The following is a 26,301-nucleotide window of genomic DNA, read 5'->3' on the forward strand; positions in this document are numbered from 1 at the left end:
ATCATATGTCATATATGCTTATTACAGCTCTTTTGAGCAAGAACAACTTTACCTTCCAAGCCAAGGTGTTCAAATGGTTTGATCTTGCAGTTTGTCCCGTATCTATGTTCAACGCAATGTGTGTCGGTACAAAAACACATATCCATGAATACTTCACACAAAATAAAAAAAATGTTCTGGACCCCCCGACCGATTATTTTGATTTTGGTCGCAAATGAAAGAGCAAAGTCTAAATGTTTTTAGTTCGAAATTTCAGACTTACCTATTTTTTTGTAATAAAGTTACTCTACAAATACACCGTGAGGGGTCCATCAATTTGAAAAAACAGAAACGACCACCCTCTGGCATAACGATCAGTGACATAAAATTGGAATTCTAACGATGTGTACCCATGGCAGTCTGGTTTTAGCGAGAATTGCTCAAATACTCAATTATTACTTGTTTCGAATTATTTTATTAGCTATGTTTGGATAAATTATTGATGGTTATCCTTTTCCTATGTCATGATAATATTGTCCCCGTTAGTTTAAAGCATTCAGCCGTTGTCACTAATTGGATTGTAAAACAGAACGGGAATAAATATGCTTGTTAGGTATTTGTGTTTTTCTTCCGTGGCTCTCAAAAGAATTCATGAGCGCTGACACTTAGAATGCGGAAGAATGTAGAATAAATCATTGTTATAAGAGTGGCATGCTCTTGAACTTGTCCCTTAAGCTGAGTAGCGCAGCACATTTTGAGCTTGAACCTAATTGGCTATATTCAAACACTGAACCAACGCTGTTCAATGTAACTAATATCACACAGTTTTGACAAATGAATATTGCAATCTATTTCCATTTCTTATGGAAAATTTTATTCGAAAAATATTAGTTGCAGTGACCAATTATGAATCATTATCAGTTGAGCTTAACCCTTTAAAACTCTCTACGGCTCGTTCAAACGGCAATAAATTAAACCAAACTTTGTAGTGAATTTTGTTTTCTAATTTAAAATATTGACACTTAAAAAAATACATTGAAGCTAACAGATAGTATCGTGGTAACATAAAACTAATTGTTTCGTAGAGGAACGAAACCGTTTCCAATCCTAGCCTTCCGCGAAAAATCGATTATTTCGACATCAGTTTTCGTAGAATATGGCGATGGCATTTTAATAGAAGATCATAACCAATGATTCTATTTTTGTGCCTATTTCTCGCAATCGCTCGAAATAACTCTACTTCATCATTTACGAATTCTGTCATAAATTACTAAAACCAATCCATCGATTGTCACCTAGTCATTAAGAATTCACGCATCATCAACAGTACCAGTTCTCCAGTTCTGCTCCACCCCCATCAAGTGAAGTGGCAGCCACGTTGCTTTTCAAACCGTTGCACTATGGGACAGGGACGCAATCTGGCGGGACAAAATTAATAACTCGGTAACGAAGCGTTCCCGGTATTTGGTGTCTTTGGCAAAGTTTTTTGTCACAACGAGGACCATCTACTGACATAAACGGATAGTTCGTAAATCGTCCGCATAGGTGGCGCAACAATCTAACTTTTTACTGTGACGTTCTAGAGACTTGGTATGTTCGGCAAAGTTGTTCGTTTTGATAAAATAAACAACTCTCTCGAAGACGTCAAAATTCCACAGCCTACTGTTTTCGAGTTATTGGCGAAATAAGAGAAAATTAGTGAAAAAACGTTTTTTTCACCGAATTTGACATTTTTCCTAAGAACCATGTCATATAATATTTTTTGCTGATAAATATATAAGAAACCTAAGCTCTGGTGGAAAAATTTTAATAATACGACGCATAAATATTAGGAAATAATGAAAAAAAACTGAAAAATAGAGCATATTTTGAACCTTAATATCTCCAAAAGCGCAAAAAATCGCAAGCTTAAATTTTCAGGCAACATAGAGCAATACTTGATGAAACGAATGTCAAAATTCCAGAGAGGTATATTTTGGTGTTTTTGAGATCTATCATTTTTTTAAATGATTATATTTCTCCAATACAGTTAATTTCCATGAGGAATCTGAAGGGATGGTCGACTTCAAGAAATAACGAGTCGTGGAAGAAAAACTTTTAGAAAACTGTTTAAAAAAGCCATCATAGTAGCCATTAAATTCAGTTTAAAAGCAGTTCCTTGAGTTGATATCGAGTAATGTAGATGAAAGTGTAGATTAAAACTGGGTACATAATTGTTTTTCTTCAATAATTCAAATGATATATTATTTGAAAGCATTAATTACAAATTTTAATGTAGATGTGTTTTGCTTGAATGAAACATGGTTAGGAACATCAAAATTTTTCCGTATTCCACAATTTAACTTAATAAGGAAAGATAGGGATTCATCATTTGGAGGAGTATTAATTGGTGTTCGTGAAAATATTGAATTCAAACATTTAGTTTTGTCTTTTCAATCACAAATAGAATACGTTGCTGTATCTATTAGAAAAGGAAAATGTGAGTTTTCTATTGTTTGTTTTTATATTCCTTCAAATGCAAGTTTTTCGTTGTCTCAAATAAAATGTATTTTGAATGAAATTCCTCCTCCATTTTATGTATTGGGCGATTTCAACGCACACAATTTTGCCTGGGGTAGTGAAAAAACGGATGGTAGGGGTTCTCTAATTATGGATTTGATTGATGATTTTAATTTAAATATTCTTAATGATGGATCGATTACTAGGGTTGCTGTGCCTCCCAATAATCATTCATGTGTTGATTTATCCCTTTGTTCAAATAATTTATCAATGCAATCTTCTTGGAAAATTATTGATGATCCAAATGGTAGTGATCATTTGCCTATTTTAATTGAAATTCAAACATCTAAATACAATAATATATTAAAAGAACCATGTGTTCCTGATCTCTGTAGAAATGTCAATTGGACCAAATTTTCTGACCTTATATCTGATTCATTGATAAATACAGTTAATTCTGATTCACCAATTGAAAACTATAATACTTTTTCAAAGTTATTGAATAACTGTTTACGGAATTCACAGTACAGGAAATTAGTGTCTGGTACTGTAAAGAAAAATCTTCCTTCTTTTTGGTGGGATGATGAGTGTTCCATTTCTTTAAAGAATAAATCAGATGCTTTCAAATTATTTCGCAGATCTGGTTCCAGAAATCATTATTTATTATATTGTAAAGCTGAAGCTCAGTTTACAAGAATAACAAAATTTAAAAAGAGAAACTATTGGAAAAATTTTGTTGAAAATCTTGACAGAGAGACTTCTTTATCGAAGTTATGGTCTGTAGCTCGTAATTTAAGGAATTATAAATCGTCTCTTCCCACTGTTTTGGAATATTCGGAAAAATGGATAGATGATTTTTCTTCAAAAATATGTCCTGATTTTGTACCTCCTCCAATACATTTCAAGACAAATTCTTTGAATTATTTTCCGGAACTTTGCAATCCTTTTTCGTTGGATGAATTTAATATGGCGTTATCAATTACTAAAAATACTGCTCCTGGAATTGATAATATTAAATTTATTGTATTAAAGAATTTGCCAGATGAATGAAAACTTCATTTACTTTCAATTTATAATTCTTTCTTATATCAGAACATTGTACCTCTTGAATGGCGTTCTATTAAAGTTATTAGTATTGTGAAGCCTGGTAGAGATCCTTCATTTGCAGATAGTAGAAGACCAATTAGTTTGCTGTCATGTTTTCGTAAACTGTTTGAACGAATGATTTTAAACCGCCTTGAATTATGGGCTGAAGATAACAAAATTTTTCCATCTTCTCAATTTGGTTTTAGAAGAGGTCGTGGTACCCGTGATTGTGTTTCACTTTTGGCTTCACAAATTCAACTTTCCTTCAATAAAAAGCAGGATGTTGTTTCAACTTTCTTCGATGTTTCTGGAGCATATGATTCTGTTTTAATTAATTTATTGTTCAATAAAATGAACAATTTAAAAATTCCAAATTTGATTTCAAATTTTTTATGTAATTTGTTTTCTTTCAAAATTCTGATTTTTTTCCATGATGGTTGTTCCAAAACTATCCGTTATAGTTATTTTGGCCTTCCACAAGGGTCTTGTTTAAGTCCTTTTTTGTACAATTTATTCACAAGTGACATTGCTTCCATTATTCCTAATGGTTGTTACTTACTACAATTTGCTGATGATAATGTGATTTCTATTAGTGGCAAAAATAGAGAGATCATTAGACATTTTATGCAATGTGCCTTAGATAATATTGATATGTGGGCACATGAAAATGGTTTTTCTTTTTCTGTTCAAAAAACAAAATATATTGTTTTTACACGAAAATATTCTTCCTCAAATATAAATTTATATCTTAATGGACTTGAAATTGAAGAAGTTGATATTTACAAATATCTTGGTATATGGTTTGATTCTAAATTGAATTGGAACACTCACATCAAATATATTCAAAAAGTTTGTGCAAAACGAATAAATTTTCTACGAACAATCACTGGTACTTGGTGGGGAGTAAATCCTTCTGATTTAATAACACTTTACAAAACTACTATTCGTTCAGTTATGGAATAAGGTTGTTTTACATTTGGTAGTGCTGCACAAACATATTTTGTCAAACTTGAAAAGATACAATTTCGTTGCTTGAGGATTTGTTTAAAACTTATGAATTCAACTCATACTCAATCAATTGAAGTTTTGGCAGGTGTTATTCCACTTAAAATTCGTTTCCAAGAATTGAACTGTAAATTTATGATGAATTGTTTTTCTAACAATCATCCGATTATAAATATTTTAAGCTCTTTATTTGAAATTAATCCCACGAGCAAAATATTAGACTCCTTTAATCATTGTTCTGTTGAAAATATTGTTTCAATTCCTTGGAATGCATTTCATAATTCATACTTATCAACCATTAATTGACTTGTCTCTATTTTATGAATTGAAACAAGTTCCAAAAATTCAACATTCTAATATTTCTAAATTTTTATTCGAGCGGAAATTTAATGGAATCACTCCTGCACAATTTTATTATACAGATGGTTCTTTGATTCATGATAATGCTGGCTTCGGTGTGTACAATTTATTTTCGGCTCATTTTTTTAAATTACAATCTCCCTGTTCTATTTTCATAGCAGAGCTGATTGCCTTATATTTTGCATGCATCTTGATCAAAGATTGTACTCCAAATATATATATAATGTTTGTTCTGACAGTTTGAGTTGTCTTCATGCATTGAATACAATCAATTTTAATTTTAAAACTCATCATATCATTTTTATGATTAAAAAAATACTATTTGATCTCAACTCTCAAGGATTCGTCATAAAATTCGTATGGGTCCCAGCTCATTGTAATATTTATGGAAATGAACAGGCTGATTCTTTAGCTAAATTAGGTGTGAATCGTGGCGTAATTTTCAATCGCGATATTTCGCCTTCTGAATATTATTCAAAATTTTAAAAAAATGTCTCTTTCCAATTGGCAAAATTGTTGGAACTCTGGTGATAAAGGGCGTTGGTGTCATTCGATTTGTCCTAAAGTAAGTCACTTTCCATGGTTTAATAATATGTCAGGTAGTAGAAATTTTATTTGCTCATTTTCGAGGTTAATGTCAAATCATTACATTTGCAACAGGCATTTGTATCGTATCAACATTACAGATTCCAATTTGTGCGACTGTGGAAAATCCTATGAAGACATTGATCATATAGTATTTCATTGCGACAAATATATTTTTCCAAGAAACAAATTATTGAACAGCATAACTAATTTTGGTCTCTCAGTTCCTGTGTCTGTGCGTGACATACTAGGTGCAAAATGCTATCCAATTTTAAAATTATTGTTCCATTTCTTGAATGAAATCTCATATTTTGTTTGATACTTCGTTGTTGCTTTTTTCTTTTCAATTTATTTTCAGATATCAATGAGGTTGTTGTTCGTTCCCCGACTGGTTTTTATTCGACTGAATTGATGCCCTTATTCCATACCTAATTGACGTCCCTTTCAAGACAATGGCTCTGTTATGGTTCGTTACCGTGTGAGCCTTTAGATTTAAGTGTGTTTTATAACGTTTTGTGAAAAGATAAAGAGGTTTTGTGCCTCTTTGAGAAAGATTTCCAAAAAGAAATCACTCAAAGGGGTTTTTCCCTCTTTCAAAATTTTTGATTAAAAATAAATAATAATAATAATAATTCAAATGATATAGTATGCCATGAAAGACTTGATCATGTGTCAGTTAATTGTTGTCATCATGGTTTGAGATGAGCAATTTATTTTGTGAATGTGTTACTTTTAACACGGAAAATCAAATTTTAAAGCATATTCATGTCGATATCTCTAAATACTAAAATTTCAGAGCGCACAATCTCTTGTCCGGAGCTTGTAGATTTGTTTTAAAGCGGAAAGAGCGTTGATTCTTGGCTGTTTCGAAACAGAGGATACAGATCAAAGGTATCAATTTGGAGATTCCTTCGATTTTGAGAACTGTTAGGTTGTTTAACCTTAAATATGTGTTTAATCACCGGATTTGCTTAAATTTTGAGCTTCCGCAAAACTGTGACAACGAATTCGAGATGAAATCCAAAGCCAGCTTGTACTGTGAGCAGGTATAAAAATTTCATGAAATAATAAAATATATTTTTCCGATAATTTAAACATACACTTAAATATTTGCCATGACAATATTGATCGCGTAATGGAAAGGAAACCGTAAAAAAATTAAAAAAATCTCAAAAACACCAAAATATACCTCTCTGGAAATTTGACATCCGTTTCATCAAGTATTGCTCTATGTTGCCTGAAAATTTGAGCTTGCGATTTTTTGCGCTTTTGGAGATATAAAGGTTTAAAAATTGCTCTATTTTTTCAAGTTTTTTCATAATTTCTTAGGTTTTATGCGTCGTATTATTATTTTTTTCACCAGAGCTTGCGTTCATTGTATATTTATCAGCAAAAAATATTATATGACATGGTTCTTAGGAAAAATGTCAAATTCGGTGAAAAAAACGTTTTTTCACTAATTTTCTCTTATTTCGCCAATAACTCGAAAACAGTAGGCTGTGGAATTTTGACGTCTTCGAGAGAGTTGTTTATTTTATCAAAATGAACAACTTTGCCGAACATATAAAGTCTCTAGAACGTCAAAGTAAAAAGTTAGATTGTGGCGGCACCTATGCGGACGATTTACGAACTATCCGTTTATGTCAGTAGATGGTCCTTGTTGTTACAAAAAACTTTGCCGAAGACACCAAATACCGGGAACGCTTCGTTACCGAGTTATTAATTTTGTCCCGCCAGATTGCGTCCCTGGGCCATAATGCGTTGTTATCAGAAAAAAAAATCATCAAATCTGTGCTCACAATTCGTTTATAGACCGATTTATTTATTTATTTCGTCAATCAATAGTAGACTACACGTTTGCTTAAATTCTATGTTGTATTATATCTTAAGAAATTAGAATATTGTCTAAGCTTTGTTCGCGACATGGTCAGATCAATTTCTGTGCAATGCTGATTATAAAGAGACATCATTCGATTCATTGGGCCGAATTTTGCATAGTTAGTTCGATGATTATTTGATGCAAACAAATTCCGATTTTTTAACTGTCTAGCGGGCGTGTAGATATTCAAACAAGATAAAAGATTAGTGTAATCAAACGCTGCGATACAATATCATTGACAAATGAAATCATGGCTATTTCGCGACTCTCATTCAAGGTTAAAATATAGATAAGCATGCATCGAGCCTCGTATGATAGCAGTGGAAACGTTGTCCAGCCTCATTTGCGTAAGGCCATGTGTTTTTATATGCGGAGACCACACAATACTACAATTTTCTAGAACTGATCTTACATAAGCAATGTACAAGATTTTAATCGTATATGGATCCCGAAAATTGTGGCTTAAATGCTTAATAAAGCTCATATTGGTTGCTTGATGGATAATCGTATTATAGTGATCAGTAAAGGTAAGTTTAGAATCTAATATGACACCTACATCTCTAATCTTATCGCACTTTTGAACAATTTGATTTCCTAAAGAGACAGTAATCTGTGATGAATTCCGTTTTCTGATTTATGTGATTAAATTACATTTTTTGACGTTTAATTGAAGTAAGCTTTTGCTACACCATTTATCAAATATACTTATTTCATTCAGATAAATATCGCTATCTTTGTTGCTATTGATTTCCATATAAAGTTCCATATCGTCGGCATTAATCCGAATTTTAAGATGTTTAAGCACATATGAAATATCGTTGACAAATAATATAAATAACAATGGACCTAAATGCGAACCTTGGGGAACTCCTGATGTAACGTGAACAGGTTTAGACATTTTTCCTCAAATCTAACTATTTGTTGGCGATCTGTTAAATAAGATTCAATCCAGTTGAGGAGTCTCATCTCAATTCCCATTTAATTGAGCTTGAAAATCAACAGGCTCAGTCTAGTCTGTCAAATGCCTTGCTAAAATCGGTGTAAAGTGGTTCGAAGTGGTTACCTCTATCCATTGCATTCAAAGTGTAATTTACAAGTTACAAGAGTTTCCCATAGCTATCGATTTCAATGGTTTATAGTTGGTACCATGGACTTAGCCAGGATTTCCATCAGGAAAGGGTAAGCGATTTCAAAAAATTATTCATGAATTTTCACAATCTCGGCACCCTTTTTGTTTGAAACGTTTCAAGAATGTCTTCCCTCCTTTTGCTTTCATAGTGAGCCATTCACCGCCTTGGAAAATTACAGATTGAAAAATTTTGAAAACTCGAATGATAAGGAATTATATTGACAGGAAACTGCAGTCTTGTTAGTTATTTAAAATTCAGTAAACTCTCCATAGCTCGATATTGAAGGGACCATCGAGTTAGAGAGGTATCGAGTTACCTTGATGGCTACAGCGTAGCGTCACGCCATTGCCGGGCGTATTGTAGAGCTCCATCTTCGTCGGTCTTGGGCGAAACTTCTGCAGTTGCCCCGAACGTTTAGGGTCGCCATGTCCTCTTCCACTGCGTACAGCCAGCGTATTCGTGGTCTTCCCCGAAGCCGCCGACCTCTACCTGGTTCCCTTCTGAATATTATTTTCGCAATTCTTTCTTCCGACATTCACACTAAGCGACCAGCCCACTGAAGTCTACCGTATTTACACGCTTGATAATATTCGCATCTTTGTACACTTGATACAACTCGTGATTCATGCGTCTGCGCCACACACCATTTTCGAGTTTCCCACCGAGTATTGTCCGCAGCACTTTACGCTCGAAAACACCGAGAGCTTTCCGGTCTGACTCTTTCAACGTCCACGCTTCGTGCCCGTAGAGAGCCACCGGAAGAATCAATGTTTTATACAGGGCGAATTTTGTTTCCGTTTGCAAGCTGCGTAAAAGGCCCTATTCGCAGCCATAACACGTCTTTTCACTTCGCGGGAAACGTCGTTGTCACATGTCACAAGTGTTCCAAGGTAAACAAATTCTTCAACAACTTCAAACACATCCCCGTCAAACACTACCTCAGCACCTACACCACCATGCCTGACTCTATCTCTACCTGCAACCATGTACTTCGTTTTGGTAGAATTAATGGTCAGGCCTATCCTCGCTGTCTCCCTCTTCAGAGGCACGAAGGCCTCTTCCACTGACCTGCGATCGATCCCAATTAGATCTATATCGTCCGCAAAGCCAAGGAGCATGTGCGACCTTGTGATAATAGTGCAATTTCTCTGCACGCCAGATCTCCTAATAGCATCCTCGAGTGCAATGTTAAACAGTAAATTCGAAAGTGCGTCTCCCTGCTTCAATCCATCTAACGTCACGAACGAGGTTGACACCTCGTCTGCGATTCGAACACTTGATATCGAACCATCCAGCGTAGCACGTATCAGCCTAATTAGTTTCGCCGGAAAACCATTTTCAGACATTATCTGCCAAAGCTCTTTAATGAATGTTCGAATCCTCTGAGCAGAATCTCATTTCTTTTCACTGAGTCGTACGCCGCCTTAAAATCAATAAACAGATGGTTAGTCTGCAAGTTATACTCCCGGAATTTGTCTAGGATCATTCGCAAGCTAAACATCTGGTCCGTTGTCGAAAGGCCCTCACAAAAAACAGCTTGGTATTCGGCGACGAAGGACTCTTTGAGCGGTCTCAGTCTGTTAAACAGGATGCGCGACAGAATTTTGTACGTCGAATTCAGCAGGGTAATTCCTTTGTAATTGGCACACTCCAGTCTGTGCCCTTTCTTGTAGATAGGGCGGATGAGGCCATCCAACCAGCCGGTGGGCAATTCTTCGTCCTCCCATACTTTCAGCAGTACTCGATGGATCGGCTGATAGCCTTATTAACCTCTCCTATGGTTGGTGGGTTCACAGCTTGATCGTCATCATCTATGTTCATCCTGTTCCTCGCTACATTTCCATTCTCACCGTTCAACAATTGCTGAAAGTGCTCCTTCCACCTGGCAGCCACCGCCGTTTTTATCGGTCAGCAAAATCCCTTCTCGATCATTGCACATTGTAGGCACTGGTACGGTATTGTGCCGCGCACCATTAACCGTTGCATAGAATCTCCGCATATCATTCCGAATCATGCTTTCTTGAGCGTCAGCTACCACACTTTCTTCGTGCTGCCTTTTCTTTATGCGGTGGATTCGCTTTTCTTCTGCTCTCGCTGCCCTGTACCGCTCTCTGTTCTGTCGGGTACCGACCACAAGCATACGGCTTCTGGCGACATTCTTCATGCCTGTCGCCCTCTGGCACTCTTCATCGAACCAGCCGTTTCGTCTTCGTCGTTGACCAGTGCCGATCACTTCCCGCGCCGTTGTTGTCACAGCTTCGTGGATAGGGTCCCACAGGCTGTCGACGCCTCCAGCAACGTTGATTCTTCCCAACTGCTCGTCTAGTTGCTGATGGTATTGCGCAGCTACCCCATCAGTCGACAAGCGTTGTATATTGAAGCGCAGCGTTCTGTTTGTTGTGGAACTCGAGACGCTGGATAACCGCGCCCGAATTTTAGCTACAACGAGATAATGATCTGAGTCGATATTAGGGCCTCGGAAGGTCCTGACATCAATGACATCTGAGAAATGTCGCCCATCAAACAGCACGTGGTCTATTTGGGAGCAGGCATCTCCACTCGGGTGTCGCCAGGTGTGTTTGCGGATATTCTTTCGTGCGAAGTAAGTACTGCTGATTGCCATCCCTCTAGCAGCAGCGAAGGTCATTAGCCGCAGGCCATTATCATTGGTAACGGAATGAAGGCCTTCCGTTCCAATGACGGGTCGGAAGAAATCTTCTTTCCCGATCCGCGCATTTGCGTCGCCGATGACTATCTTGACATCTTGTTTTGGGCACTCTCCGTAGGCCTTATCCAGGCTCTCATAGAACTCATCCTTCATGTCATCGGGCTTATCGTTCGTTGGCGCATATATGCTGATCAGGCTGTAGTTGAAGAACTTGCCCCTCATTCGCAACACACAGATTCGGTCGCTTACCGGTTTCCACCGAATAATTCGCTTCATCTGCTTCCCAATCACTATGAAGCCAACTCCACGTTCTGCTCTGTCGCCACCGCTGTAGTCGATGTGGTACTTGAATGAAGTGTTGGCGATGGGGTCCACCGCTCGGAATTCGCGTTCTCCGGTTCTCTGCCAGCGTATTTTCTGGATAGCTGCCACGTTCACGCAAACATTCCGCAGTTCACGAGCCAGGAGCCCAACACGCGCGGGTTCATTCAAAGTTCTCACGCTCCAAGATCCAACTTTCCAATCCTTCCTTGGTTGGTGAAGAGTCTTCGATAGGCCACCTAACCAGGGTTGCGCTACCTACATCGTGCTAGAGGGGCTGCCTCCTCGGTGCTGACACGATACAGCATTGTCCGCTTGTTCTTTACATGATGACCACGGTCATAGCCATCACAACCATCCACCTTTATCAGAGCTTTGTACCTGTAGCTCTGATTCTCAATAGTTTCAAGTTCTTTCGGACATGCTACTATGGTGAGCCGTCATGCGCTAGCGGTGCACAATGGTCGGGCTCCATATAAAGGGGCGGCCAAAACTACCAAAAACTATTTTGAAATTTTTATGATTTTTTAATTTTAAAATATACCTCATGTGTTATATTATAATGATCCTATATTGAAATTTAACTAAAACTTAAATTTCTATGACTTTTATGACGGCAAACCGGCTGAAGTCAAAAAATTGAAAAAAATAACAATAAAAAAAAGCACAAAATTTATAATTTCGGAATGCAATATTTTCCCAAAGTTACCCACTATCTGAAAGCTTATGGTTCAACACTTTTATCGAGCATGAGGATGGAAAACAATATTTGGTTGAAGTTGTAATACTATTCAATATTACACTTTAGTAATTTTGATGATTTTGAACATGAAAAACAACTCTTGTCGCGTCATGTCGCCGCCATTTCGAATACTGCACATCAAAAAGCATCCTTAGATCTTACAAAAAACCTTTAAAATTTTTGCAGAAATTTGCTGATTTGCAAGTTAGAGCCATTTGAATAATTCAATATTTTACATATATTTTGACGATATTTTTCATACAAAGATTATTTAAAATATATTTAACCACTATTCATTCACATTTTGATCAAATTCGATCATTTATAAACAAAATTTGTACTTTCAGCCCAGTTTGATAACAATTTTAATTTAAAAAAAAATCTTTTTTTAAGTTACGTAATTTGTGAATAACCCCTTCTGAAACAACAAAAACGTCAAATAACATATTCAGATTACATATTTCTTCGATTAAGGCGATAAAAATAGTTTTGGCCAAACTTCACTTTTTTCCGACCATTGTGCGGTGTTAAGGTATCGAGTTACAGAACACAAAACCAGTGCAACTACGATCCAAGGAACCACCCAACTAACAATTCAGAGCCACAAACAAGCATGCATGTTTAATTATTGTTCAATAATGGTAATGACAGCTGAATAAAAATATTGCTCCATAAAGAGCTGAGAAGGTGCTTTTTTAACACAAACTTAGGTCAATGTTCAACGTTGTGCTTTAGAATGAACAAAAGTTGAATTGCCACTTATTAAACGTTTCCAAAGATTCTCATTCGACTAGTCAAGATTAAATTAATTAACTCATTACGCGTGGTAAAGATGGACAAATTATGGGTGAAATTATGAAAAAATCCACGTGCTCGGCTGGGATTTGAACCCAGGACTCTTGTATGCTAGACGAGCGCTTTACCAACTAAGCTACCGAGCCACTTGATGACCCAATAACTGAGTTGGTTACAAGTTTAGAATTCAAATTCCTACATTCAAATCAGCCAAGTGGCTCGGTAGCTTAGTTGGTAAAGCGCTCGTCTAGCATACAAGAGTCGTGGGTTCAAATCCCAGCCGAGCACGTGGATTTTTTTCATAATTTCATCCATAATTAGTCCATCTTTACCACGCGTAATGAGTTAATTAATTTAATAACCATGCGGATTGGATTATCGAACAGCTCAATATAAGCGTCAATTTATATTAGAGTGTTACTGCCTCTCTGTAGTAGTCATGTCGTCACTTGAGTGAGAACGACACGTTGATAGCCTTCCTACATCTTTACTCTTCCACAATACAGTTGTTGTAGAAGCGATGTAGGTACGATAGGCAAACAGTTTCAACACTAAATAAATCGCACTCGCTCTTCTTCGCTCATGAGATGGATGGATATGGGTTATGAAAGGGGTCCGCGTGGTCTGTAGGGATTTGAATTCTAAACTTGTAACCAACTCAGTTATTGGGTCACCAAGTGGCTCGGTAGCTTAGTTGGTAAAGTGCTCTTCTAGCATACAAGAGTTCTGGGTTCAAATCCCAGCCGAGCACGTGGATTTTTTTCACAATTTCACCCATAATTTGTCCATCTTTACCACGCGTAATGAGTGAATTAATTTATTAAAATGTTATTAAACATGATGCTGAATATAACTGCCATAATGGTGTTTGTTAAATGAGTGAATGTTAGTTGGTGATTAGATGCATCGAGTTAGCCATGAAAACCAACTTTTACTATGGTTCTCTAACTCGATATCGAGATAAGGAATATCGAGTAAGGGAGAGTTAACTTTATTTATAATAATTTCATACAGTTCTTCCAATAATTCCCTAAGATTGATTCCGCCAGTATTTCTTCCAGGAAAAACTCCAGAGCTTCTCCAGGCATTTAGCAAGCATGCATCTAAAGACTCGGCAAAAATTCCCACAGGAAAATGTCCAGGGATTCCTTTAGAATTGATTCAAGAATACTATCAATTTAATATTTTTCCAAGGAATTGTATCAAATTTCATCTAACTTTTCTCTGAGATATCATCAATATATTTCCTTAGACGTTATTCCTGGTAATCTTTCTGTGACTCTGCCATTATTCCATTAATGGTACTTCCATCGGTCCCTTTCCTGAGGAATTTCTCTCATACAAGAATTTTATCAAAAGTTCTCTGAGATACACATCTCGGAGCATGTCTCTGAGAAAAAATTTTACAGTATTTTGTTCAAAAATTATTTATATATTTTTTTTTTATTCAACACCAACAGCTGCACGAGGAATTGAAAAAAATCTTTCAGATACAATTACTATAGAAGAATCATATACTGTATCGGACATATAACATGCACCAAAGCCGTTTTCCCATACAAAATGGTCAACTTCAGACAGCTATATCTCCGTCGTTTCTCAATCGATTCTTTTCATTTTTTCTGTGACGAACTACAAATTTCTTCGAAAACTATTGTAGAAAATGTGCGAAAACTATTGATATAAAAGTTACAGAGAGGTTGAATATTGACATAAAAAATGCATCAAGACTCAAAGTGATGTAGCAGGAATACTAGGCGTCGTAGCATCTTGGTGTCTTCAGCGCATTTGTTCTTTGCGTGATAAGGACCAAACGTGCTGAACACACCGAAAGGATACGACGCATAGGTTCTCTGATGCATTACTTTTCATCTTGGTGCATTTTTCACGTCAAAATTCAACCTATCTGTAACTTTTAAACCAACAGTTTTCACACAACTTTTTTAACAGATAACAAAAGGTAATTTGTAGTTCGTCACAGAAAAAATGAGAAAAATCGGTTGAGAAACGGCGGAGATATAGCTCTCTGAAGTTGACCATTTTGTATGGGAAAACGGCTATGGTGCATTTTATATGTCCGATACTGTAAGAATTTCACCACGGACTTCTCTAGAAACTCCTCCAAAATAGTAACATGAATTCACAGAAGCTTATCTTGGAATTCTTTTAGGTAAGGTTTGAAACAATATGTCCAGAATTTCATCCAGAGACTTCTGCATACATTTTCCCAATAATGCATCGAAAATACATCCAACTTCTTCTTGAGGAATATCTTCTCCTCACTCCTCCATTTATTTTAAAGTACCGTTTTGTCTCAAATTTCATTTTTTTTTGTCACCAAATTGCCAGTCTATTTAAATTTAATTTCAAGTCTTCCAATCTACCAATTTGCAAATTTATGCCTGTCAGATGTATGTACCTATTTGAAGTCATTATTGGCCTTAAGTGTTCGGAATATGAGTCAAAACGGTATGCCTTGCAGAAGCTTATGGAATCCAAGAAAAAAATTTCTTTTAGGAATATATAGATAAATATAATAAAACCTGAAGTAAGCATTGGATGAAGTTCTGAAAATATCTTTGAAATCATTACTAATGCATGTTTTGAAGAATTTGAATATTTGGAGAAAAAATATTAGTTTGTTCATAGGGAAACCACAAGATGTATTTCTTGTTTGATATCAAATTATACCACTTGATCTACACAATTAATTTAGAATGCCGAATCTCGGCTTATTTTAACCAACAGTTAAAAGTAATTAACTGAGAGCTATCATTGCCAAAGTTTCCATTTTCGCATTGGTATATCGTGTGGCTGGTACGACGATACTCTATGCCCGAGGAAGTCAAGGAAATTTCCATTGCGAAAAGATACAGGACTGACCGAGAATCGAATCCAGACACCTTCAGCATGGCTTTGCTTTGTAGCCGCGGACTCTAGCCACTCGGCAAAGAAAAGTCCCACTAACCTTTGTATCAGTTAGTTGATTCATTATATTTTTTCCGTCAGCCAGAGTGGAGCAACCGCCCTGCTCCTGCCCCTCTCTGGCTACGCCTTTGCTTCTCTATCTCCTAGTGGTGATAGAGTTTACCCCGGTCCATTCATTTGTTTAAAAACAACAAGCAACACACTCAGTTACCAATGGCTTTTAGGGCGAGATCAGAAGTTATGCGAGAAATCCCCTAAAATGGATAACCATGCGATGGTAATAAATAATTTAAAAAAAAAACTCAATTCGTGTAACGTAACTTCATTGGAACATCCGATATCAAATTCAAGACTTTTTTCTAACATTTATATGGAAAGGAATAACTGTGCACCGTGGCAGCGTAGAAACTTACCTTTCGCTCGTTGGTATGCAGCTCGGTGCCCTGCTCGATAACCTGCACCTCGATGTCATCGGTGCGCAGGGCCTGGACCGGGTGGTTTGCATTGGGTGGCTGCAGATGGGGCGCGACGACCGAATTTCCACCAACAGCTGATACACGTGACGTCATCGCTTCGCCCGTCATCGATGCCTTGCACCGGCCCACCACCCCACTAAGGAAATTCACCACACACTAACACCAACACCAGTGCACTTCCTTTTAGGGGGTTTGTAAGTCGGGGAAAGCGCGTTCTGTTTGTTTGTTTTTCTTTCGTTTTCCGACTTTTTCCGCTTCTGACGGTTTCACTCACACAATCTCCGGTAAAGTTCACGACGGTAACAGCAAGTTCACGAAAACAAATCACTCACACAGAAAACGGTGGCCGACGATTTTACATTTTCTCGGAATTATTTTTACTGGAACGACTGCTGTTAGTTTATCTCCATGAGTATCAAAAAAATGCGGAACAGTGTTCTTCAATCGTGCTCAATTTGAACCATCGAGGCGAACTTCTTTATGTCTTTAACAGCGACTGTTAACTCTAATGTTGTGTAACAGATAGTAGAATATGTAAAAAACGCAGTAGAAATAGTAGTTTACGGAACAAGTTGCAGAATGATGATTTTTACAGCACTAGTCGTAAATTTATCATATGAGGCTTGCCGAGTAGGATAATTTCGACGAGTGATGTAAAAATCGAGTTCTGCAACGAGTAACGTACAACATTTTTTGCAATTTCGTAGAAGACCACTTGAGAGTATCAGAAATTATATCGGAATGCATTCAACATCATTTTATAATGTCTCAAAAAATGTTGTGTAATTATTGTTGAAAGGCTAATCCGCTAAGACAGATCCGCAGATCCTAGCGAGGCTAGCCCGTCCACATCCGATTGCAAATCATAAAGAAATACAATACAATATTTCATTCAACTGGGCATACTGACTGATACCTCAATCAGCAGCTGCAACTCTCTTTATTCAAACCAGGTATACATTTACAATTCAACATAACTTATCCAAATATCATACCTCTCGACAAATCTTGCACACTTTTACCTACGACGACGCATGCTTCTCTACCGACGATTCTTCTACCTGAGATGCGACACTACCTCTATTCCAACAATTATTAATTACGCAACTCAAAACAGTTGAGAATGAGTAATGAGAAAGCGTTGCGTAATGAATCATTACAGCACTATTTTCAGTTGCGTAATGACTATTACCGCACTGCATACTTTAGTGCAGGAAAGTAGCCATTTCATGACAGATTAGCGTGATGAAAAACAGCCTATTACGATGAGAAATGGCAAGTAGTTAAAGAAACATGTTATAGAATGATGATTTTACAGCACGAATCGTACATTTATCCAACGAGGCCTACCGAGTTGGATAATTACGACGCGTGCTGTGGAAATAAAGTTCGAGGCGCGTACACCATTTTTTGCAATTTCGTAGGAGACCCTTTGAGGGTATCAGAAATCATATCGGAATGCATTCATCATCATTTTGCCATTTTTGAAAATAGATGTGTGATGATTCATTACGAAACTCATAAAAGTTGCGTAATGAAAAAGCGTTGTGTTATAGTCATTACTCAACTGATACTAGTAACGTAATGACTATTACCACACTGCATGATTGAAAAAAAATGTTTGAAGTTCCTAATCGTAATGACTGTGCTTCATTTAATTTCCTTTTCTTCTTCTTCTTTCTGACATTACGTCTCAACTGGGACAAACTCTGCTTCTCAGCTTAGTGTTTTTATGTGCATTTCCACAGTTATTGACTGAGAGTTTTTTTTGCCAGTTTACCATTTTTGCAGGTGTATTTCGTGAAGCAAGCACGAAGAGAGTGTATTGAGGTCGTGAAAATTTCCATCCCGAAAAGATCCTCGACTGGTGCCATTTGCACCCACGACCCTCAGTTTGGATTTGCTAAATAGTAGCGAGTTTACCGTTACGGATATATGAGCATATGGAATTTCATGAAGCCTGGTAAGATCCATTCAAGAGAGCAGAATCAAAATAAGCTACTGTTGTATCATTAAGTAGAACATGTAAATATTGAGTAGAAGAAGGAATTTGTTTTGCACCTTTCTGATTCTGTGCTAGGCGTTTAACAATATATGGAAATTTCTGTCTTAGATCACAAAAATGGTCCCAGTTTGTAAAATTGATTTTCGCTAAGAGATTTGAGGCCGAATTCATGTTCTACTACAACTTGGCTATCAAGGATAAGCGACGAACTCATTATGACTTCATAAAATAATGATCGTAGAACAGATTGTTTGTGAGCGTTTCAAAATTGCTAAAATCTTATATTTTTTTCAATATTTGCATATAAATCCTCAAATGTGCTTGATTCTAAAGGAAATAGCTTTGACATGAAGTGTTATACCAATACTCTTTATTTTTGCATTATTTTTTTCTTAACTGATTAACAGAAACTTTGTTATTTCGTTAAGTATGTCGTGGGTCTCGTACTACCAAAGCTACCCGCATTATCAAAGTTACCCCGTTTTACGGTACGCCTATTGTTCGGTTTATTTTGATTACGCCGACAAAATAGAACAATAATTTTCTTAAGTGCAGACCGAATAAATTGCAGCTACCTTGACCTTAACGCCGTTAAATTGTCTCACACACGCAAAGACATTCCTCGATATCGCTAGTCGCACCGATACGAAGCCCAGAATCCGACACTCGAGTACAATGAGCTATTGTAGATCGAACAATGCTCGAGTGTGGTTGGGCAAATTGTTCAGAACAACGATGTTACTGAATCGATTCGAATACGATATGTCAAATCAATCCATTTGACTCGATGTTTTTCCTTGAGCAACTCCTTACAAAAATTCTTTTCATACTCCAAAAAGCAACATTTCGAAGAATCTAAGAGAAAACATAAATTGCAGAACTTTTGAAAAAGTTCATCATAAGACATCTTTGGCAATGTGCTTAAAAAAATGATTGATGCAAATACCTGCAGTACATATACAAACGATTTCATCCAAAAAAGACGAATAGAAAAAAAAAAACAAGATTTTTGTAGTAAATCCTACAAAAATCACCTGAAATTTTCTGTGAGGAAATTTGTCAAAAATTTCAGATTTCTAAGGTAATTTATTTCAAATTCAATTAAAATTGAAATAACAAAAAAAATAAAGAAGTTCTTACAAAACTCTACAAATTTGATATTGATACAGAGTAACCCGTAGACTATTTTGTGAAGAAATCCTTAAAAAAATATTGAGGTGTTCTTAAAGTAATATTCGAAGCGAATAATGAAAGTGGATATATTTCTATGTATTATTTATGGATGGACCCCTAAATTAATACTCCGAAAAAAATATGGAGCAATTTTTAAAAGCTCAATAAATACTTGATGGAATATCTGGAGAATTTTTGTTTTCAAGGAGTACGAGAATTAATTGCAAAATCCTTTAGTAAATCTGTTGAAAAATTGCTTTTGAAAAATCCCCAGAAAAATCACCAATGCTGTTCAAAGTAAAAAACCTTTGGAAAATAGTTGGATGGATTTCCGATAGAAACTTCATAGGAATGTTCCGCAATATGAAATTGGGTTTTAGATAAATCTAAAGATACACAGAACTTTCTGTGAAAAAAATGCAGATGGATCTGTGGAGAACTTTTCTGAGAAATCACTAAGAACATTTTCCCAATTGAATCTTGTTTAATTGTTTATGGTATGTGGAATTTCAGGAGCATTATTTAGAGTAACCTGGAAGAATCATAAAATGTTGTTGTTTTTTTTGTAGGATGTCCTGACAAATTGTTGCTGTAAATTTTTAAAGCAATCCTTAAAGAATTTCTGAGAATTTGTTGAAAGAGTTGTTGAAGGAATATCAAGTGAAACTTTATTAAGAATTTCAACTGTTAGTGCACTATCTGAAGAATTTGTAGAAAGAATCCTTGCTTTATGACTTTGAAGATGATTTTGGTGATTATTAAATTACTTAATAATGGACAACTGAATGGTATTTTAAACTAACAAAGTACGTAGACGACCATCATGGAGAAATGTTAAAAACTTGCAATTCTGCAATTTGATACACCCAACTAGGGTTGTAATGCCTATTACGGCTTAAACCAGCCGATGGTGTTTTGAGAAAACTGAAATTCGTAGACACAAAAGTCAGTTTGGACAAATTGAGATGCAAAATTGTGAAAAATAATGGAATAAAAACGTAATTCCGTAATTTTATTTGACGCAATTTGTGATGTATTTTGGAAATATTTCTGAAGGATTTTTAATGAACTTCGCAAAAGAATTTGTAATAAAAATTTTGGGGAAACTATTTGACAGAATTCACAGAGAAATTTTTAGTAGAATCATCTGTGAAATCTATCTTAAGAAAACTCATGTTCCTACGCAAATGCTAAAAACATTGAGAACCCCTTAAAATGTTCCCCAAAAAGGCATAGTAACCGTGAGAGCTGTTTGTTTATTTACCGAAATCTACCGCTATTGGCGTTGATGGCAGGCCGATGGTAACGTGGCAACCGCAACAGAGCGATCAAAGAGTTAACACATCGACCACCACTACGCAAGGTTCTCACAAATCACATGCCGTCGTAAACAAACTTGCGGCGACGCGAAAAACACGTGGTTTCACTCATTCTGCTCATGTGCTTGTGTGCTCCTCGAAGTTGGGGTAACTCACTGCCACCCACGCCACTAACACTATCGCCACACTCTGGGGTGGGGGTGTTGCATCTATCAGAAAAAAAAAAAGAAAAATAGAAAATCAAAAACCGCCGCCAAAGGCAAGCGCACAGAAACGTTTTCCGTTTCGTACACGGTTCTTCCGCCGGATTCGATATCGTTGCCCGTCGGGGCACTACACAGCACAGCAGCACCACAGAGAAAGGCGGATGAAAGTGTTTCCAGATCTTGATTCTCGAGGACACAACGATACGAGCGCGAAAGTGGGCCATAAATTGTTACAGTAAACTCTGCGTCACTCGATATTTCGTATCTTGATATCAAGTTATAGAATCGGGATAAATGTTGATTTTCATGGCGTTGAACCTCAGTTGTACTTTTGCACTGATTTTTGTATTATAAGCCAATGGCCCCGTTAATATCGGGTTATAGAGAGTTCATTGTATTCGTTTTGGATGCTGGAAAATTGGGGGTGGGGATTTGAAAATAATTGATCGTTCCAAGGTGAGTCTGGTCTTCTTGGTGCGGCTGAACTTGAAGCATGGGATCAACTGATTATGATTTGCGTAGCGTAGATGATGACTTGCAGAAGTTAGATAACTGCATCTTAAATAGTGGGGGTAATGAAGATGTTAGGCTAATGATTCTGAAGGTAATTAGGCAAGCCGATGAGGGTGATATTTACCCAAACTGTTCTTCGGCATTAGTCCCCACTGCTTCTCAGTGTATTAAAACTGCTTGCCTAGTTATGAACTGGGATCTTAATACAAATATGTTATCAACTGTTAACAAAACTTAAGCCAAACTCCAGAAGATTACAAGAAAGATAAATGTTCGAAATCATCTTGCATGACGTCAATTGCGAGAGTTCGTAACGGTGCGGATGATTTACGTTGAGGGCAAGCAGTAGAAAATGGAATGGAGCTGATTGAGTATTTTGATCTATAAGCGAGGACAATACACCATGCGGCTCCATCAAAGTTTGATGGTTGTTGAATCATTTAAGGTCGGTGTAGGTACCCTTAGTAGTCAGTTCCCTATAGTCGCATTAGCATTGTCGTAAGAACAAGCGGCGGCAGGGGGGCCAGACCCCCCCTCCTCCAGAATTTTTGAAGATATTAAACACAAGAAAACAGTAATAGCACTGCGAAACACGTACGTTTTTGACTCATGTACCAAAATACCACTACTTACTTAATTTAGGATTGCTTAATTCATTTCTATTTTCACAAATATCATAGCACGTCTAGTTTTTGAGATATTGGAGGTTGATAATGCAGAATTTGGCAATTTCAGTGAACTTGCATGCAAGTTTACAAGATTGAATAGCAATTTATTTGCTTAATTTACCACAGCATTGAAACTTTATGTGTTAAACAATATTTATCAACATAGTGTATAATAATTTCGATGCTCAAAAATTATTTTATATGATTTAGAAAAGTATTGTAGTTTGCCATATAAAAAATGGAGAAATTTGTATGGAGACTGCAAGCATGTTGAAAAAGTCGATTTAATTTAAGTTTAATCGTGCAATTGAAATCAAATTATATCTTAAATAAAAATTGAACTCCTATTCTGCATGCTGGGTGGATGTATTATTTAAAAGTTGGATAAATCATACTTTAAATTTTAACTAAACACCAATGAAACCAGTGTTTCATGCACACAATATTTTGTTGTTATACATTAACCCCTCTACTAGCAGCATCATTTTCACAACAAAAAATTATTCACATTGTGATAACTTTTTTGTTTTTTTTTATTATTAATTTTGCATCATTTTTTCACAAGTTCTCAGAAAACACTTCTACTTTTAGAATTTGCGTCGATTTTAATCATTGGTCGTATGGATCCGGAGATATTCCGAAATTTATTGGGGGACTGACGCGTAGCCATAACGAACTTTAAAATCTTAGGCAACAGATCTTTTTCTCGTGTTCGGTTATACCCTTTTCGAAACAATACTTTGACGAGAGTCGGCTGTGAAAAAATGAAGCGATCTCGTGCAACTGTTTTTGAGAAATGAACATTTATGTTTGTACTCTAGCCGTGGGAGAATCTTGAAAACTTTAAAAAACAACATATTGTAATTTTAAGATATCTTGGAGACAACATAGTCGATTTGTTGATTATTTTTAAGAGAAGGTCGTTATTACATAACTTTGTACAGCCCATATTTTATTTTTTCGATAATTTGACTTGAAAAAAAATGGCAACCTAAGAAATTTTATATGGGGAATGTCGGTTTCCCAAGGAATATCGAAATATCTTCAAAACCAGATGACCAATATCAATATCGACACAATAATGGAAATATGAGAAATTTTTGAGAACTTGTGCAAATATATAAAGAAACAAAAAGGTTATAGCGATTTGAATATTTTTCTATGATAAAAAATGAAGCTGCTGGTAAAAGGGTTAATTAAATATTTTTCACACCTCAATTTGGTTTTATTATGGTATTGAAGTAATTTGAATTAAAACTTGAATTGTTACTAAATAATTTCACTAAATAAAATAACACAAATTATCTCGGCTTATTAACAAATTGGAAAAATAATTCCCTAAGTAGACTTGTTTTTGCTGCCAAAACAAGTATGAGAGCAGACATAAGCTATAGACATAACAATCTTGCGAATATGATGAAATGGATGATACCAATGCAAGACAGGGTTAGATCTAAAATATTTACGAACAAATTTGCATGACTTTTTCACAATTTTTCAGACATCATAGAATTTCAACATATATTTGCTTATGATGATTTTTGGATAAATTGTTTATAATTTTTCGTCAAAAATTTTACTTCAGTCTCGTTGTTTTTTGAGTTGTGCATGAAGAAAATATTCAAAAAATAATTTGAATAAGTAATGAATGACATGCTGTGAAAAATTTATTTAAATCGGTCAATAAATAACTGAGAACGAACCTGCCCAAGTTTACCATTTCGTATGGAAGATTCAAAAAGTTGCAAATATATGGTCCAATCTAGTATACCGTCGTTGGGGGTGACAATGGGTCAAAAAGGGATATGTGCGATTTATTTTTTGAATAACTATCGCAATTTAACTCCAATAAACTTCAAATTTGGTGTGTATGTACTTTGATGGTACATTAACAACTGTTTAAAAAATTAAAGACAAATATTCATTCACATCGGCACCACAAGTGAATGAAAAATGACCCAATCTCACCCCATAGAGGGGGTGACATTGGGTCACTGTAATTGAAATAACTTGTTTTTGAGAATATGATTTCAAAACCATTCACAACTGAAAAATATTGATAAAAAACGATGCAAACAAGACAAAAAGATATCTTAGATGTTTCACAAGTATGATAAACCCACTTAAAAGAAAGATTATACTGAAAATTGAAGAGCTATGAGGAAAAATATGTAAACCCAACATTTATCGTCAAGTTTACATAAATTTTCTTGGTGTTTCCCTCAAATTGTCTTCAAAGTCTCATCCCCATTGCTATAAATCCCATTCAGTTTCCCCAAAGGTGTACTGAAACAGTGATTATTTTAAACCTTCGCAAATAGTTAAATTTCGGTGCGACATTCCACGATCAATAAATTTCAGGAAGAAGTTGACGTCATAATCTTAGTATTTCAGCGATCCAACTCATGTGTACTTCTGTGAGACGTTTCTATAATATGAAAACACTGATAAATAATCAAATTTAGAAAAAAAAAACACCCTTTTGATAAAAATTTACGATGTTGCTGCGCACGAAACACAGTTACTGGTTTGCGAAGTTGTCAAAATGCGTTGTATTGTTATTCAATGCACGGAATACTCAAGTAGACTTGTTTGATGTTTCAGAGATGCTGTATTTAGAAAGAATAAACACATCTTAATGAAAAAAAGAACACCCGGCACCGTAAAATGTGAAAAAAGTGGACTTGGAATTTCATTTACTATCGTTCTTGCTTGACCCAATCTCACCCCCATTTTCAATGTTTTAGACATCGTACCGAAAAAAATGATTTTTTTGTGGGAAAATCAAACAGATTCCGGAAAATACCTGTGATGTGTAATGAAAAGACTTTCAACATTCTACTAATACAACGATAGAGGCTAGAGTAAATGCGTGATACTTTCTACAGGAGAAATTTAATGTTGTAAATTTTATCTAGTTTCAACATGCAAGTTTATTGATGTAGTAAACAAAAACTACTATTTCTAAAAATGCATATTGTTATGAATTATGTGAAATAATATGTTCCCTAACATATGAATTATTGATTTTAGTAATATCAGCGTTATTAGCTGAAATATTTCTCAAAACATATTTTTCCGTTTTGACCCAATCTCACCCCCTAGACCCATTGTCACCCCCATCGACGGTATTCTAATTAGCAGCCCAAAACAAGAAACATTTGAAAATTAAAGTCCATAATACATAAATAAGGTACAGTGGGGGAAGTGTATCAGTGGGGTAAGTGGATCATTTGTCAATATAAAGCATAAATACTTGAATATGTTGAATGTTTTCGCACCATTGCTTCGTTTTACGTTATATTCTTACGCTCACACTGATACTATTGCAAAACTGGTACTACACGTACACTAACACAAGCAAACTTGTTAGCTGCAAAAAGTAATTAATTTGAAAATTGTTTTCCATCAATCAAAAATCCATTGTATCTCTGTCTAAAATCGAATTCTATTATTTTTTTCGACACATGGTGAGCATTTCAGTTCTAATTGAATGAATCACAATGAAACATATGTTATTTTTATAAATAAATACAAATATATTGGACATGGTACACTTACCCCTACTTTTTAATGGGGTGGGGTAAGTGGATCAAAAATAATTATCATTTATTGGCAGACTGCTTACGAGAATTTTAAAATGCTTTAATATCCGCAAATGTTGTTTTCCTTTATTTTATTCCATTCTCAGCTTGAATTTGTCAAATTGACTATTGAAATTTTGAATTAATCCACCTAAAAGTTTTTTTAACCTTTCGGGTATAAAAAAATATAAAAAATATAATAATTTCAAAATTTGCACGAAACTTGTCGTGGTTTATATAAGCTAAGTTGTAAAAGAGCAAAATATACTAATTTTCCAATCGAAAGCATAGTATCGTACCTTATTTGACCATATAAATTGCTCTAGACAGATGATACACATATATTCAGAAATAGAATAGAAGAATTTCAGTTTGTTATT

At 35.7% G+C, this 26,301-nt stretch overlaps 1 protein-coding gene across 4 annotated transcripts in view; it reads right to left on the bottom strand.

The window, feature by feature from the left end:
• Positions 1–26,301, bottom strand: part of LOC5568727 (endothelin-converting enzyme homolog) — a 97,644-nt gene that overhangs the window by 51,758 nt on the left and 19,585 nt on the right. The window contains exon 2 of one of the 4 annotated variants that reach the window (XM_021857466.1): positions 16,391–16,833. In XM_021857466.1, coding sequence (XP_021713158.1) covers positions 16,391–16,561 — 171 coding nt within the window. In that variant the 5' untranslated portion in view covers positions 16,562–16,833. Of the gene's footprint in view, positions 1–16,390; positions 16,959–26,301 lie in introns of all 4 variants that reach the window. The other 3 variants (XM_021857465.1, XM_021857464.1, XM_021857463.1) reach the window with 3 other exon arrangements.

The sequence above is a fragment of the Aedes aegypti genome, chromosome 1 (genome assembly GCF_002204515.2).
Source record: "Aedes aegypti strain LVP_AGWG chromosome 1, AaegL5.0 Primary Assembly, whole genome shotgun sequence".
Classification (NCBI taxonomy): domain Eukaryota; kingdom Metazoa; phylum Arthropoda; class Insecta; order Diptera; family Culicidae; genus Aedes; species Aedes aegypti.